We start from the raw sequence: 17,577 nt of genomic DNA, 5'->3' as shown, positions 1-17,577 counted from the left end.
TTTCTGTGCCAGTTTCTTCCGGCTCCTAAAGGCCTGTTCTCACAAGCAGCTCGGCCCATAGCAGGCTTAGAGGAAAAGACAACCTATGCTGATTCCTCCCATGTCAAACTGTAGCCAGGTAGCCATGTTGATCTGACGCAGCCAAAATATATATAAAAATTGTCCAGTAGCACCTTAGAGACCATCTAAGTTTGTTCTTAGTATAAGCTTTCGTGTGCATGCACAAAATCTGAAGAAGTAGCCAGGCAGTTTCAAGAAACTAGTGGTGGCATGCACAAGATTCATCCTGGATTTGGCTTTTAGTATACCCTACTTTTGGGTTGAGGTATATGGTGGTGGCTGCAGCAGCAGCAGCATGCCAAATCCAAATCCTGCAGATTGCACAGGCTGGTCACCATGAACTAATGTGGCTAGAGGTCAGCATCGACGGCTTCTTCTCCATTACTGCCATGGAATCCATTGACCAAACTGTACAAAGAATTATAATTTTCTCATAGTACATGCTTGCACCATTACAATAACCAGTGTGGTTAGCAGAGGTCATTTGCCAAATCACTCTCTCAGTCCAACTTGCTCACAGGTTTCTTGTCCACACAAAAAATGAAAAAGCTATACTGTAACCAATGCTGAACCCTTAAAGCAGAGGAACTCAAATGAAAATGAAAATATCAATAAAAAGTGTGTGTGTGTGTGTGTGTGAAGCCGCATATAAATTTTGTGAAATATATAAAGAAATTATTTTTATTTATGTTTTTCAACATGACCTCGGCAGCTCCTAGTTTACGGATTGATGATTAAGTATGCCTCTTCAAGAAACGGCTTGAAGAGCCTTTGTTTCCTGCTTTACTGCCCCGCTAGACAAGACTTCATATTGTATTAGGAATTACTGCAAGATAATATGCATGTTGAAATGCAGATCACCACACCCATCCTCTTTCTTTCTTTCAGACAGGATGATTTATGTTCCCAGCATATTACTAGGTCATATCTTTAACATTATTGTGACTAGGAGTCAAATTAGCATTTTATTAGTTATTGTTCCCAATAAACCATTTGAGGAAAATGCCATTTTTCTCAGAAGTCAGATTAATTTCAGTGGAGATTACTCCCAAGTCAGCTTTTTGATTCTGGGAGTGGTTGGACAGATTTGGCGGGGGGGGGGGAGTCCACTGGGTGCTTTTTTGTGGTGTGAGTGAGTGAGGGGAATCTACTGGGACAGAGCTTGTATTACAGCTAAAACCCAATTTAAAACCAGCCATACTGCTTCTCTTTCTGCATACAGCACACAGGTGTACACCTATGTGTCTCTATCTACCTGCAAACCTTCTGTGTGTATAATCCTATATATTGCATGGTTTGTTTTTTAATAGCTTTGTTAGCTGCATGGGCTTTTCCTAGTGACAGAATGGCAGACCTAGATCCCACTTTTCATCAGGCATGACATCCAAGTGGTTTACATAAAACAAACATAAAAAACCCTCACCTATAAAGTTCAATTGAAAAAGCCAACAGTAAAACCAATGATAATCAATATAAAACACACAAAAAGAAGACTGGAGACTGAAAACACTTCATTTTGAATTAATAAATAAAATAGCCCTTAGTGATCTTTTATGATCAGTTGCACCGTAACAGCCATTTAGTAAAATTAAAGATTATGGATGCAAAGCCATCTTTTACAGTTATTTTGAAATACATAGCTACATTTTCATGTCATTCATTCTCTGGGGCTAACATGGGGTGAAAAGGGGAGGAGGGTGATATTTCTGCGTTCCACTATCATTCAGAACCTTTAAAAAACTAAAAATATAGAGAAATATCATTTCAGAAGATAAATAGATATAGCTGCAGCTTGGCCACTTAGTATGGGGGAAGAAAACCCTTGACATGTACTGCCACCTGTTGGGAATCATATGAAATTTCTCCCGGTCATAACTATACAACAGAAATATTTATAACAGATTTTCTCTCATCTATATAACACCACCCCCTAAGTAATATTCTAAGGTAAGGAACTGATCCATTTGCTGCGGGGTGGGGGGTGCAGAAGTGGGTATAATTACCTCACCCAATTATCAGGGTGGGAGAGGGAATGTATTTATGAACAGATGAACAAGGAGAAACATGTTAGCTTTGTCCAATTAATACATCAATATCAGATATTTAAAATCTCTCTAGAATACGGCTATTTGAATGCAATAATATGCAAATTAGGCTTAGGCTCAGTGAAATCTTTACATTGCTTAAATTAAATATATAGTGTTGGATCCTAACTTCAATTGGTTCAAAGGTAAGCCTGCAAGATCACTAACTAAGATGGGATACTATTATTATAGATTTTGAGAGGGCACCCTCCCAAACCCTGGATTTTGATTATTTTGAAGGGAAGATTGCAGGCCAGTGGAAAAATACAGGCTAAGCTTCCTTTCCAAGCCTGGGATACAGGCATTAACATGACAAAAGGTGTTGATGGCCCTTCTAAGTGGAATCATGGGCCTGGGCAGACAGAGGGTTGCCAAGGTAACTGGGTGGGAAGTGACAAGGAAAGAGCGTCTTAAGCAAGGTGTGCTGGGAAGAAGAAGGGAGAAGAAAAAGACTAAGATCCATCTTGGGCAGGCTGGCTGGGAGAGATGCCTTTGACTCCAGTGCTGGATGGAAATGAAATGACCATGCTGTAAGATCTGGACTCCCTCCATGCAGACTGAAGGTGTAAACAGGTGGATAAATCATATTTCTTAAACCTACAACAGTCTCTACCATGTCACCAATTCTCCAAAAGAACACACACCCTGGGTGAGTGCCCAGAATCTTGCTACCACTTGGCAAAGTGTGGGGGCAGCACCCAACTTTTGTGACAGTATGATCATATGATGCCAGTTCTTTGTTCACCTGAGCTTGTTTCTGTTCTGGTTCTAGACACAGTTCAAAGTGCTGGTCTTAACTTAGCCCTCAACTTATTTGGACTTCAAGGTGTTGTTGGACTCTGACTCTCTTCAGCCCCAGCCACTGTGGCCAATAATCGGGAATGCTGGGGTTTTAAGTCCATCAACACCTGGAGGTGCAACCGTTCTCCAGGCCTGCTTGAAATCCCTAAAATGGCTTGTTACCAAGTCAGCTAAAGGATTGCCTTCTCTCACAGAAACCTAGCCAAGCCCATATGATCTTTCTGAGTTGCCCTTCTCCAGCCCCCCCCCCAAATGACATGCAGCAAGTGACCACCAGGGAAAGACGTGGCTTCTGTGATGCTTTCCCAAACTCGTTGGACTTTTCAGTAGCAGATGAAGACCCATTTTCACTTTCCTTGGCATTTACATCTTAAAATCTTCCAGTGATCAATAGAACTTCTGGTAGTTTTGGACTTTTAAGATCTATGAATTTTTTGTTCCTATTAGTGTTGTTGCCTTGGTTTTTATCCCCTGGTACTGTTTCATGGTATATCTTTCTAGGTAGCTATTTTATGTATACGGTTAGCCATTATTCAGTGGCATATAAATGTAAATTAGCCAGTAAGCTGAATAGATAAGCAATATGTGCTGTTGCAGAAGGGTTTTTATCCATGTAGTACAAATGAGACACAAGACCTTGTTATGTGCAAAGACTTCAGGATCAGGGCCTTAGGGAACAATTAAGAACAGTTCTGTATAATATTATCATTCCTCTGGAAAAGGTTTTCTTTCCCATCAAATATTGTCCTTTATTAGCCTGATGCATTGTCAACCCATGTGTATGAACAGCCTTCAACAGTCTCTCCTGCCTGTCCATGCATGGATAGATGAATCATATGTGAGTTGCTTTCCACGGTCTCTCTCTTTCACAAACCATGACACATTTTGGAGCTTCTGCAATCATGGAATTGTGGTGGGACTGAAAGTCTACAGTGCTAATTTATCTAATAAGAGGTGTTCCACTTTGTGAAAATTCAAGTTACCTGTGTGCGTATTACACTAGTTGCAACTGTTACGTTAGAAACCATTTAATTATAGCGTAGCCATGGGCCTTGCTTTGCAGAGGACAGTCTTCTATTTGAAAGTGTTCTTCTTGAAGGCTATCTTGTCCAAGTCCAGATTAAAGATACAAAACCATAAGAAAGAAGAGCGGGGAGTTTTAAGTTCCACTTCTGAAAGTTAGCATTTGGATAGCAGCTACATAGGCCAACTAGTCTTCCCCACTATGGAGAGAAATGTTGGACGCTACAGTAATTATTTCTAAATTTGCATCAATAGGCATGAATTAGCACCAATAATAATAATAATAATAATATACCCCGCCCTCCCTGGCCAGAGCCAGGCTCAGGGCAGCCAACAGCAGTAAAATTACAATAAAAACATAATGGGGGGGGGACCAATTTAAAATACAGGTTAAAATACAATTTAAAATGCAGCCTCATTTTAAAAGTAGCCCAAGGATCAAAACCATAAGGGGAGGGAAACATAAGGGTCAGACTGAGTCCAAACCAAAGGCCAGGCGGAACAGCTCTGTCTTGCAGGCCCTGCAGAAAGATTTCAAATCCCGCAAGGCCCTAGTCTCTTGTGACAGAGCATTCCACCAAGAAGAAGAAGAAGACAACACAAGTCATCTTTTCCTTTCTCTTTTTGGTAGTTAATTGTGGTAGTGGGGAGAACTGGGAGGCCACACAAGTTACCCTCTCCTAAGAATATACCCACCAGCTTTACACTGAAAAAGTTGCCTGAGCTTCCTTGTTGTTGCACCACCATAATGGCGGTGGCAGAGGGTGGGTACATTTTGTGAACATTCTCTCCGTTCTGCTTCACCCACGCACCCTGTGTAATGATGCTTTTTAAAAGGCCAGCCCCAAAAGTTGGGGGTAGTGTGTGTGCAGCTGCGGTGCCAGCACCAAGGCCTTCCATATCACTACTCCAGTATTTCGTATATAGGCAGGACTTCACCAAGTGGTGATGCTACTGCACCAGGTTGCTGTCACTTACTGCATTTGCATCACCCTGGCTTCCCTGCTGCCCCGTCCCCTTTCCTTCCCAGGGGAGCAATAGTGACCCATCTGCCTGGAAGCCAGCATAGTGGCTTTCACCCACCTAGGAAGCTGCTCCTGGTCTTCATAGACAAGACAGCCCTGATCAGCTGGAACTTCAGCACCATGTTTTGTTGTTCTTGGTAATGTGGGGCGTCATTGTTACTACGATCACGGTCTCTTAACAACAAGAAGAAAAAATGGCACCAAAGCTGCAGCTTATGTGGGCTACAAGCAGCAGCAGGTTTTTTTTGTACTATTTGAAATCTTGAGGTTCTCCCCAAGCATGCAAATACTTCCCTATTGGGCACGGGTACTGCTGTTTAGGCTCTCTACTTAGAGAAGGAGAAGCTCCCAGCCCCTTTTTCGCATTGTACATTTGGCAAAGCCCTTGTAATGGCACATAATCTGGTTTAGTTGTTTTCTGACACAGCATTACACACACACACCTGAGAATAACAAGATTTGTCAACATTGTTTGGTTTACAATGATGGTAACGAATTGCCGGTTCCTTGGGGGTGCTTTCTTTTTCCGTGAAGCCACCACTGTATCCCCTTAAGAACTTTGCACAAAACTACCCCAACCTCTGTTTTGCTTCTGCCATCTGTTCTTTTTCAGGGGGCAGGGGAACACCACCATTTTTGTTTAAGTGACAAGAAGTTTTAAATTGACGCTGTATGAATATGCACCTGCTGGTAAAAATAGATGCACCCGCATGCACGCTCTGAGTACAAATATATGTGGGAGGTGAGGAGATGAATGGTTATTTTTAAACCAGACTCTCAGCACGATAGGAATTATTTTCTCTAAATGAATGCCTCCTAATTGGAGGATAAGTTAACTGAGCTAATAACGGTGTACGCTACACCTAACATTTTAAAATCTTCATCTAAACCAGGGATTTTCAACTTCCATGTTTCCAGAAGCCACACACTTTTCCAGGCAACTTTTTTTTGGTGGGAGAGGAGGAAGGAATTTAATATCTAAACTAACAGTCACACAAGTTGTTATTTGGCAAGAAAGTTGGTACCATCTGGCAGCAAGAACGTCAGAGGAGTGGGCCATTGCATAAGAATGTGTACTACATATTACATATGATGCATTACATAAGAAAATGTACAACTTGCCACATCCAAAAGAAATATAGAACGTTAAGGATATCTGTTTCTTAAAACATGAAATTATTGTTCAAGAAACTGTGGATTGTTTTATTTTTTTACTACAACTCTATGAAAAATGTGACAGGGTACCAAGAAACAGATAAACTTTTGGTGGGACCAGTCTGTTGACTAACCTATACAAAGGATTGCCATTTTGTCGCTAAATTCTGGATTCAGGTTAGATATCCTATTGCGAGACTGCAGGATTTAAAACTATGGCAGGGTTCAATGATATTACATCCTAGATCTCAAGATTCACGTGAACTTCAAAACTGTCATAGTATGAATACCTCCACCCCACCCTGCAGCCATGTAAAAACAGCAGCTGTTTGAAAGCTGCTCAGAGATTTGCAGCCTAAGGAGCAGTCCCTGCTGAAAGATTAGTGAGCAAAGTGGAGGTGAAGAGGTCAGGTGGGTAAAAAAGATGCAGCTAATTCTCCTGTTGTGTGGCTTATTTCATGCCCGACGAAATAAAAACATTATTCTAGTGCTTCCTAAAAAACCTAGGCAGGTGATTCCCAGAGAACACCTTGAAACCCAATAAACATGTGCATAATTTGCATAGTTCAATAATTAGCCTGCCTGTACCATTGCCACAAAGCTTAGAGACCAGCACCTCAAGGCATAGTTCCGCAATCCAGATGCAGAGTTCTGATGCACATACATGCAATGGCACCCCCAGTTATTTCTGTAGAAGGTGCTGGTTTGGACACACACAGGAATGCATGGGTGGATCTGCTCCTCTGCTGAAATGAACAAGAAAGCAGCTGTAGGAACAGACATGCCATACTTGCATAAGAGTTCCCACACCTGGCAAGAATCGCTGGACTGGGTTGTATAGTTGCATGCAATTAAGCAGGGCTTTTTGAGAGATGCTATTTGAGAGGAAGGCAGGGATGGGGAGTCAGGAAAGAGCTGCGGCTCAGTTGCAGAGCATTTGCCTTACATGCAGAAGGTCTGGAGATCAATCCCTCTGTATCTCCAGATGGGCTGCCCCGAACCCTGGACAGTTGCTGCTGCTCAGTGTAAACAATACTAAGCTATGTAGTCCAATTGTCTGACTCAGTATAAGGCAGCTTCCTATGGTTATGTGTGCAAAGGCTGTGCACATAAAAGGTGTATAAGAACAGGGTATGTTCATATAGTGGCACCTGCCCCTTCCCTATGTATGCAAACCCCCATAGGCATTAGAAGAGCCCTGCTGGATCAGACCAAAGGCCTATCTCGTAGAGGCAGCATCCTGTTTCTCACAGTGCCCAACCAGGTGCCTACAGGAAGCCCACTGGCAAGACACGAAGGCAACAGCCCGCCTTCACTGTTGTTCTCAGCAACTGCTTCTGATCCTGGATAGTTCACTCTCCCTGCATTTGTCCATGACTGAAATTGAATCGGGGATGTTTCTAGCTGGAACGAAACACAATTTGGAGTAACTGTTTATACAGTTCTGCTTTTGCCGCAATGTTTCGAGCCATGGTGAGCTAAAGCAGGTTCCAACCTCTAGCAATTGTAGCATTCCATAACTTTTTGTTCTGCTTTCCAAGGCTCGTCCTTCAAGTCTTACTAGGTGATGAGCCTGTTGATCTTCTTGCCCCAGGTTATGGGGAACATGGGGGGGGGGCGCAAGGGAGGAAAGAGGAAGACTCTGATGGGACTCATTAGGTGATTCTTGCCCATAGAATTTAGATTGCTTGCATTATGAACTAAACTTTTGTGGGGAGGGAGTGTTAAGGTTTGTAATCTAAATAAAATATGATACAAGTTATAGTATCACTGTTATATACTGTTTCCAGAGGAGGTACTGTGTTAGCCTGATGTTGCAGAAAATATAACAAAGTTTTGTGGAGTTTTAAATACACTTAAATACAAATGTCTTTTTGGACTAGAGCCCACTTCATCAGATGGATGAATTGCTATCCCCAGTTGGCATGTATTTCTAAAGGGGGAATCAGAAAAGCCAAGAAAGAATATGGGCTAATATGACAGGTCCTATATACTATGTGTGTTTCACTTCAGCTGAATTCTTCTGGTGCCATATTTTATTTGTGTATGTTCTTGTTGCTTAGGAAACCTTTGGTTAGCCAAGATATGGCCAATTAACTAAGCCCAGAAACATAATGAATAGCAATTTGAGATACCAACTACAGTATCACAAATCATAAAAATGATTTCGGAACTTCTACAAATAGAAGCTGGAATGATAATGCAGAAATGAATACATGCAAAATATGAATCAAAGCAGTGGTGGGTCATAGAGTGGCTTTTTTGGGTGGGACACTACCAGCTTTGTTTTGTCTGAAACCCTGGAGAACTGCTACTGGTGTCAGTGTCGGTGCCATTAAGCCAGATAAACCAATGATCTGGCTGAGTATAAGGACATGTTCCTATGGGCCATTGGTTTGAACTTATGGTGTTCTATGACAAGGAGAACCCATCCTTAACGGAAGCCTAGCAGAGGCTCAGAAGCTGCTACTTCGGCACTATGTAGGAGGCATTGAGCAAGCTCTGAGGTCACCAGCCAACATCAAGCACTATTATTCACCCAGTGACTATGGGCAGTATCCAACAAACTTTCTGTGTGCACAAGGCAACTTTCCCCCAAATGAGATTTAGGGGAACATGGGAGTGGGGAGGTTTTGCTGGGCAAGTGGAAATCCTTGCATTGATGGAACAAGTTAATTGGATACTGCCATATGTGTGGTGCTGAAGTAGTCGCTCCTCTGCCTGCAACATTCTCCTGACAACATCTGTCGTTAAGGGCATTGGGTCCCGCTTTCTCCTGCAGGGATGCTGAGCAATGGAAGCTGGTGGGCCACCAGCAAACTGCCATGTGAACCATTACTGGTGTGGTACTCTAAGCATTACATGTCAGGTTTTGCCGATAGCCAAATAGAGAGAGTTTATTGGTCCACTGTTTATTGATGCCATGGACTCCATTGCATTGACCAGCTCAAGTACAAAGATTAGAAGGGGGTGGGAAGAAAAATCACAGTGTAATCCTGAAACTTCTTCATCCCTGTGGCAGTTTTATAGTGTTTCAATGTAATTGACGGAGGAGCTACATGCTGCTGTTCTTCCCTCCCCCTTTTGGCCCCTTTTATACTTTACAGATCCTGAACTTAAATCCTAAATTTAGTACAAAAGAGTTTGGCTTGTATAAAGAGCTTGTACACAGTATCCAGAGGGAATAAATCAATGAAACCGAGTAGCAAAGCAGTTTGGGTAGAGATGCTTAAGACTTTGGAGGCATTCATTGTGTAGTATAAGGATGTGGAACTTCTATCGTCCCTGACTATTAGTCATGCTTGCTGGGGCTGATGAGACTTGGAATTCAACATCAGCTGGAGAATCTCAAGTTCCCCCACAAAAGGCTGTATCCAACCAAGTCAGTGCATTTATTTGTTTATTTTTTAAATACGGAAGTGAAATAAATAAAATAACTCAGCATAGAGACATTGAAATCGATAGACCTGAGCTGGTCATGTTGATGGATTTCAATGGATCTGTTCCAAGTATGACTTAGACTCAATCCACATACGTAAGATGGCATTTGCAAAGATGCCCTGTTGTTGCCAAAGGTCAGTACCACCGCCCTATGACAGCAACCTGCTACTTTGATGAACCCATGAACTTTGTCCCCTATAAACACAGTTTAGAGGCTTACTAAGAAGCTAGAAATGGGATACAGACATGACACTGCAATGGGTGTGTAATGACACCTACTCAGTAGACAGTACCCCTCTTCTTCAGACGTTATCCCTTGCTTTCAGAGGATGTGTGGAGGGAGGTGCAGGGCTGTTTCACCCTAGATGTGAACATCTCAGAACTCCACTGCCAGACCTTCACATGTTGAGAGCAAAGTCTGAAGGGGGAACTTAAGATGCTTTTAGCTGAATGTCCACAGGCTCAACATGCTTTGAAGCGTTGTGCGGTTGGAGGCCCCCATTGCTTGGATGAACCTGTTCCATCAGGGTGCAAATCAAAGGGAAGCAGAACTATTCTATCACCTCTGCAGATATACCAGCTGCCTTTGGACGTATCTCAAGAAGCCATTCCACCAGACAACCCATGACAGCTGTTATAAATACTGTTACATTAATAGCTGGTGCCTGAGCTTGCTTTTCCCCCTTTACCCTTACTCTCTCTTTTTCTTTGTGTGTCATATTGCCTTATTTACATTCGCGCCTTACTAATGATTTTGTATCCCACTCCAGGATTCCTTTGCAGCAGAAGAGCAGGACAAAAATGCTTCAAATAAAAAAATCTGAAAGTGCTTCAGAGTGCTTTCTTATTATCACAGTTGCATCTGTACACAGGAGCTCACCTTCCTGCTTAGCATTTTCAAACATGATTAACATTTTAAGAGAGGGTGTGGAGTTGACATTCCATTGAATATTTTATTGTTTACAGCTAGAAGCAACAGAGCAGGTAAGTCCAATGCCTCAAATGACCATCCAGAGGGCGGCAAATGATGAAGGCTGTGACAAATAGGCCTCTATTGTACATAGTGGGATTTATGTCTTAAGTAAATATGCACTGGACTATGCTGCACACAGATAAGCAATGCAATGTGTATACTTGAGGACATCAATCTCACTATATGGCATAGTCATTAAGCCCTGCATGCTCCCTCTTTTGCTTTTGTGCTCAAGGTCCCATTTCTAATTATCTGAACATGCTTCTCCATGCATCACAACATTGCTCAAGATCTCCTGTGGATAATCTCACTCTTGTCTCTGTACTAATATCCAAAGCATTTTAATGTTGCCAATTTCAGTAGTCAGTTTATAGAGGTTCAGACTCCCACTTCCCAGATCAGGTTTGCTATCATGAGTTAAACTTTGGAATATAGAAAGCTACCTTTCACAGTCAGACTTTTGGCCAGGGATGCGGGTGGCGCTGTGGTCTAAACCACTGAGCCCTGGGCTTGCCGATCAAAAGGTCGGTGGTTCAAATCCCTGCGACGGGGTGAGCTCCCATTGTTCGGTCCCTGCTCCTGCCCACCTAGCAGTTCGAAAGCACATCAAAGTGCAAGTAGATAAATAGGTACCGCTCCGGCGGGAAGGTAAACGGCATTTCCGTGTGCTGCTCTGTTTCGCCAGAAGCGGCTTAGTTATGCTGGCCACATGACCCAGAAAAACTCTGTGCAGACAAACGTTGGCTCCCTTGGCCAGTAAAGTGAGATGAGCGCCACAACCCCAGAGTCGTTTGCGACTGGACTTCACTGTCAGAGGTCCTTTACCTTTTTAGCTCAGTATTGTCTCCAGTGCTCCAGACATTCAGTTTAGACCTTCTACATATAGAGCATGTGCTCAGCCACTGAGAAACAGTCCTTTCCCTTGCTCATGCCAGAAGAACAAATCCAAAACAATGGCTTTCCAGTGCCAAGATGTTCTGTTTTCATCAACACTGTTTTGTGAAGGTGGTCGCTATAATTATTTTACATACTAAAAGTTTTAAAGTTAGCACAGTCAGTATTTCTTGCACTCTATTTCTCTCTCACTTCACTTGCTAATATTCTCTCTCTTTCTCTTGGTAAAAAGGTAAAGGACCCCTGGACGGTTATGTCCAGTGAAAGGCAACTATGGGGTTGTGGCCCTCATCTCGCTTTTCTGGCCGAGGGAGCCTGTGTTTGTCCACACACAGATGAGCTTTCCGGCTCATCTGGCCAGCATGACTAAACCACTTCTGGCACAACGGAACACCATGATGGAAACCAGAGTGCATGGAAACACCATTTACCTTCCTGCCGCAGCAGTACCTATTTTTCTACTTGCACTGGTGTGCTTTCAAACTGCTAGATTGGCAGAAGCTGGGACAGAGCAATGGGAGCTCACCCCATCATGCAGATTCAAACCGCTGACCTTCCAATCGGCAAGCCCAAGAGGCTCAGTGATTGAGACCGCAGTGCCATCCGCTCCCCCCCCCCAACATCAGATATATCATTCCCTGCTTCTAATGAAGTCAACTCTAGCCCATCAACACTTTTGTCAAATCAATGTTACTCTTTGAGCTGCCACAAAACTCGTGGCAGCCAACCTAAACATATGTATTAGGCTGTACACCCCATTATGCACAATAATACTTACTGGTACTTCTGGGTAACCATGCATAGGATGACAATGTGGCTACCACTCTGGAAATTGCTCAAAAAGTATAGATTACAGCTTATGGCACAGAAATATTAATATTTCTTCATCAGTGACTTTAAAGTAATCCTAATATTTCCAGAGCAGTACTTATGTTAGTCTGTATTCCAAAGTCACAGACTTTGAATTCCCTTGAATAAGTGAGCTGGTTTACACTTTTGAATCACACCATTTGATGACTGCAGCATCAAATGATGACATGAAGATGCAAAGAGCCATTACAGATCAAAACACAACAGGTAGAAATTGCACGTCAGCCTCATACCACTTCAAACAGAATGCTTTTCAGTTTACATGTTCAACCAAGTCATCAACTATTGAGAACTCCAGGAAGGTTCATTAATGTTTATGTATAAACTGGCCCAATGTCTACATTACTTTTACTATTAAAACAGAATGAACATATGCACTTCTCTGAAGAAACTGAGAAATATAGATTGGGGGGGGGACGACAGAAATGAGTACTACATACTATCTATATGCAAGTATGAGTTGATTTGTTGTTGTTTAATCATTTAGTCGTGTCCGACTCTTCGTGACCCCATGGACCAGAGCACGCCAGGCACTCCTGTCTTCCACTGCCTCCCGTAGTTTGGTCAAACTCATGCTGGTAGCTTCGAGAACACTGTCCAACCATCTCATCCTCTGTCGTCCCCTTCTCCTTGTGCCCTCAATCTTTCCCAACATCAGGGTCTTTTCCAGGGAGTCTTCTCTTCTCATGAGGTGGCCAAAGTAAAACCCCAATGGTTGTATTGTAAGGGGTCTCAGGCAAAAGACATGTTAATATATTGGTCTTTCCAGTAGTTTAGGGTTTTAAAAACTGATGTATGTTTATGGTATGACCTGAGGAACGTCTAATCAGAACAGCCAATGGCCAAGGAGGATGGGAACTGCAGCTGACCCAACAGCTGGAGAGTTATAGGTTCACCATCCCTGAATAGTGTTTATGAGCCAGGAGCTAGATATCTTTACTTCAAATGTCAGGTGAGCAATGAAGGGAATTATATTCATGTTCTCCATCCAGTACATACGTGGATTATGATAGTGCTGTACCTTTACAGAACTGTTATAAGAACTACTGAGATACAGAGATGAAATGCTAGGCAAATTGTAGTAAAACAACAACAACATGTAGCTATTATTATTAAACATTCACTAGAGGAAATGCAAACCTTTGGAAAAGCATTTCACAATGGAAACAATCTAGCCAACATAAGGCACTCTGAACTAGGATGTCACCCAGTTCAAGAAATAGAAGTTTAGTATATTCATTGGTTAATCAATTTGTTAAATCTGCATACAAAATCAACAGTGTTGAAGAAAATATACATTGTTGGGAGATGATGCACATATGCTTCACAGTGGACATAATCTTAGGAGAAGCATCACCCCTCACCTTCCTCCTCTCATGCATAGGTGGGCTTTGCTCTTTTAATATGACACTTGCCACCTGCTGTTTGTATAATTAATCTCACGGGTTAAATGATACAGCCCTACGTTCAGGCTCCACTGACCTCAAAAGAAAAGAGTTCAGCAGAAGCTTAAATATCTAACCGAAGTCAATGGGGACTTTATAGCATTTAGTGCTGTAGCTATCCTAAAACAAGAAGTTCTATACTGATAGGTTGCACAGAGGATACTAGTAAATGGGTAGTTCCTCTTCCAATGAGATCTAGGTCAATGTCCACTTGCATCCCCCAACCACTACCTTTCCTTTAATCCCTCTTCATTTACCTTTGAGCAGGACGGCTGCAAAGAGGAAAATGCCAGCAGTGCTAACACAGGACTGTGCCAACATGAGATTCGCATTCGCTGGAGTTACATCATTAAGTGTGCAATTTAGTGGGGCTTACTTTTGAGTAGACACGAATAGATAGGATGGCGCTAAAAGGGCTTCACCTTATTAATACTGGGCGGATTTCTTGGTCTGCAGAGATTGCCTATGGACCAGGGTCCCTGCACCCAGAAAAGCAGAGAGCTTGCAGCTGCTGAGTGCTTGCAGTTTTTGAACGAGCTCCTGCCGGGTAACCTGTCTTGGTCCAGGTACTGCGCATATATTTCCCTTCCCACCAGGAGTGCGAACAATTGGGTGAGCGCGCGCCTTCCAGCAATGTGCAGCTGAAGCGGCAGCAGGTTGATTTAAATCCCCTTTTCGCGTTGGAAGCGCGCGCACGCCCACACCTGCAACCGACATAAACAGAGCTGCTTCTTTTTTACACCCTGTCCTCACAAGGTCCCGTCCAGAGCAGATCACGCTGATCCAAGCTGACAAGCAGCCCCGCGCGGATCAAGAGAAGCTCGCCCTCCCCAGACGCCGGAGAACCGCGAGACAAACCCGCGGGAGCCCCAGACATTAACTTGCAAACAAACGCGAGCAAGGCGGCCAATCGCCAGCGCCGCCCGCCGCCTGACTTGGGCCCCGGGGAAACGTTTCGCAAGAGGCGCGCTTCCAACAAGATTCCCGCGCGGCAGGAATACTACCCAAAAACTTGTGTTTGCTTGCTTGCTCCACAATGCATAACTCTTGAGTAACCCGCAAAAACCCCTCCAGCGTAATATTCCGGGTTGTTTTCCCTTGTGGGCATTGCAAACGGCATTTGACACGAGTCTCTCTCACTCTTGCAAAACCCCTTAAGAATTTGGAAGCAGCAGCGAGCTCTTGCTGATGTTTTACAAATGTTCAGCGGGACTTGCATCTTGAATATGTTTAGGATTTCAGCCGGGTTCGTGTCTATTCAGAAGTAAATCTCAAGTGCACCTAGGAGAGCAGCCTTGCATTGCAACGCCTGCTCAGGAGTAAGTCCCATTAAGTGCAATGGGGCTTACTCTCAGGCAAGCGGATATAGGATTGCAGCCCGATCCTATGATACGCCCACTCTGAACTAAGCCCCACTGATTTTTAATGAGGCTTATGATGCACAGAACTGCAGGGTTGAGTTTATTATTATTATTATTATTATTGTTGTTGTTGTTGTTATTATTTATTGAAGCGGTTTGCTAGCGCTCAGTCCTTGCAAGGGTTAAAGCCGTTAGGGAAGAGGAAAAGCTCTTTCCTTCTCCCAAGGGAGACTCATATTTGAAATGCCATTCTCCAGCCTTGAGCTGCAGCTGGATGCTTCTTTCATCCTGTAGGGTCGGCAGGAAGGACGCGGAGAATCCCGCCGCCTGATAAGCCCACACGCAACAACGGAACGGAACAGCCACGCGCGAGCAAAGCAACCCACTCGAGACCCAGCCCGATCTTCTCACCCAACCCCTGCCGGCAAACCAAGGAAGGGGGAAAAGAACAGAAAAGCCGGTTTCCTCCTCACCCTTCTGTCGATGCCATGGTCCCGCGGAAGCCCCCCTGTCTTGCCTTCCCAAGAAATCCAAGGGTTTAAACCACGCGCGGCCGCTTTCCGGGTGGGGAAACTTCTTCTTCTCCTTTTATCTTTGGGTGTCGCAGAACCCCTTTAGTTCCTGCCCTGTATAATCCTCCCGGCTCCGAAAGGCGATCATCCAAGAAGCTTGGCTGGTCTCGAGATCTAAGCCCCGACGCCGCCACCTCCTCTTGCTCCTGCTACTCGGAGGGAGGTTTATCAACGTCTCCTTCCAGAGGCTTGAATGTCTTCAGGAGAGAAGGGTAGTAGTGGAAAGAGAGGGAAGATGAAATAGGGGAGGGAGGGGGGGCGAAGAGAGAAGATGGTCAATGGCAAACGCAAGGGCTCCGAGACTGTGTGCTAGTGGGCACCTGCGCTACGATCCTTGGCTTTCTGCGCTTATTCGGAGGGCTGCCTGGCGAGGGAGTGCAGTGTGTGTTTGTTGTGTGTGTGTGTGTGTGTGTGAGCGAGAAAGGGAGGGAGGGAGGCGAAGGGGGTTGTGTGTATGTGGAAGAGGCGGTGGGTGACTTCACATTGCCATGGTGTTTGTTGGCTGAGGCTGGATTGGAAGGCTTTAACGGTGGATTTGCAGTCTATCCCTCTCTATTTTAGGCGAGAGCTGACATCACTCGGTGTGGTTGCAAATCCCCCTCCCCGAGTCTCTTTATAAAGGGAGGGGGCAGCCCTCCCTGGAGGGAAGACGCGTGGATCTATAGGAATGAAGGCGATCCCGGGCTGAGATCGGCAGCTGGGGAACTCCGAGGCCGAGCACAACTCTACGCCCCCTCCCTCGCTCCCTCCTCATGCTCGCTCGCTTGCATTGCTATTATTATTTCGACGCTTTTCCTCGATGGCTTGGATTAGCTGGCGGGGAGGGAGGCGTCTCCACTGTCTCACCAGCCTGCACAGACGATCGATTCCTTTTGTGCTCGTTGTCTGATCCCAGTGGCAACAGCAGCAGCAGCAAGCCTCTGTCGGTTCCCCCACCACCCTGCTAACGAGGGAATATATTGCCCCTCGTCCCTATTAGCAGCTCCGCGCCGGGCTTGCAATGTGTGTGTGGCTCTCTCCGCTCCCTCCCACACCCTTTCCGCCGTTTACCGTGGAGGTGCGGGGCCACATGGCGCGCGCGCACCCCTCCCCACCCGGCCACTCACTCGCTATCAGCTCCGGAGCCTCCCGGCGGCCTGGAAGAGCTAATTGGGAAGTCGGACTAATTAGTAGTGCAAGCGCTCGCATTGCTGGAATTCTGTCGGCAAGTGACGCTTGTGATCATATGTGTAGAACGGAGAGAGAGAGAGAGAGAGAGAGAACATCCTCTGGGCCGGCAGAGAAGGGGTTAACCCCCCCCCCCCGCACTCCAATGCTGTCACATTTATTGTCCTTTAAAACCTGCCTGGATATCCGATTGGAACTCGGGCGGGAGGGGGCGGAGCCACTGTACACTAATGAATTAATACTCGCGACACGAGACAAAGGGCGGCTTTGCTGAACGCTGCGCAGACAGAGGAGGACAGGAAGCCAAATAAGCTTCTCAGCCAGTCAGACCGCTCTCTTTCTCTAAGTTGCGTTATAGAATTAATATGGCTCGATACGATTCCCTATCGTTGAGGGCTGCTCTTATCCGCTAGCGTTAGGGAGATTTCCAAAGAACCAGGGAGGTTTCTGGAAACTCCAAACGGAGAGAAACTATGGGACTCTGATGCAATCCTAACATTTCTTTAAAAAATCCTTCTGGAGAGATGAGGGTGACTTGTGTGGAATGGATGTTGGGTAATATAAGCTTGCCTGCTTTCCTCAGTGGCTGAGCCATTGTTTCTTCTTTCCACCACTACATATCTGTTGGAAAGTGCCAAAAGGCATCTTTGGCCTGCAGCTCAATACCTCCTTACCTGGGAGTAAGCCTAAATGGACTCAATGGAAC

General features: G+C 44.6%; 1 protein-coding gene across 3 annotated transcripts in view; it reads right to left on the bottom strand.

Annotated features, from left to right (window-relative positions):
• Positions 1-16,932, bottom strand: part of SLC1A2 (solute carrier family 1 member 2) — an 83,059-nt gene extending 66,127 nt beyond the window's left edge. The window contains exons 1-2 of one of the 3 annotated variants that reach the window (XM_053388097.1): positions 16,811-16,932; positions 15,606-15,901 (exon numbers count right to left, since the gene is read on the bottom strand). In XM_053388097.1, coding sequence (XP_053244072.1) covers positions 15,606-15,622 — 17 coding nt within the window. In that variant the 5' untranslated portion in view covers positions 15,623-15,901; positions 16,811-16,932. Of the gene's footprint in view, positions 1-15,605; positions 15,902-16,550; positions 16,708-16,810 lie in introns of those variants that run through there. The other 2 variants (XM_053388090.1, XM_053388106.1) reach the window with 2 other exon arrangements.
• Between the last annotated feature and the right edge of the window lie 645 nt (positions 16,933-17,577).

Source organism: Podarcis raffonei, chromosome 1 (genome assembly GCF_027172205.1).
Source record: "Podarcis raffonei isolate rPodRaf1 chromosome 1, rPodRaf1.pri, whole genome shotgun sequence".
NCBI classification, from domain to species: domain Eukaryota; kingdom Metazoa; phylum Chordata; class Lepidosauria; order Squamata; family Lacertidae; genus Podarcis; species Podarcis raffonei.
Note: the sequence above shows the minus strand (reverse complement) of the source record. Positions and strands in the feature narration are given on the sequence as shown.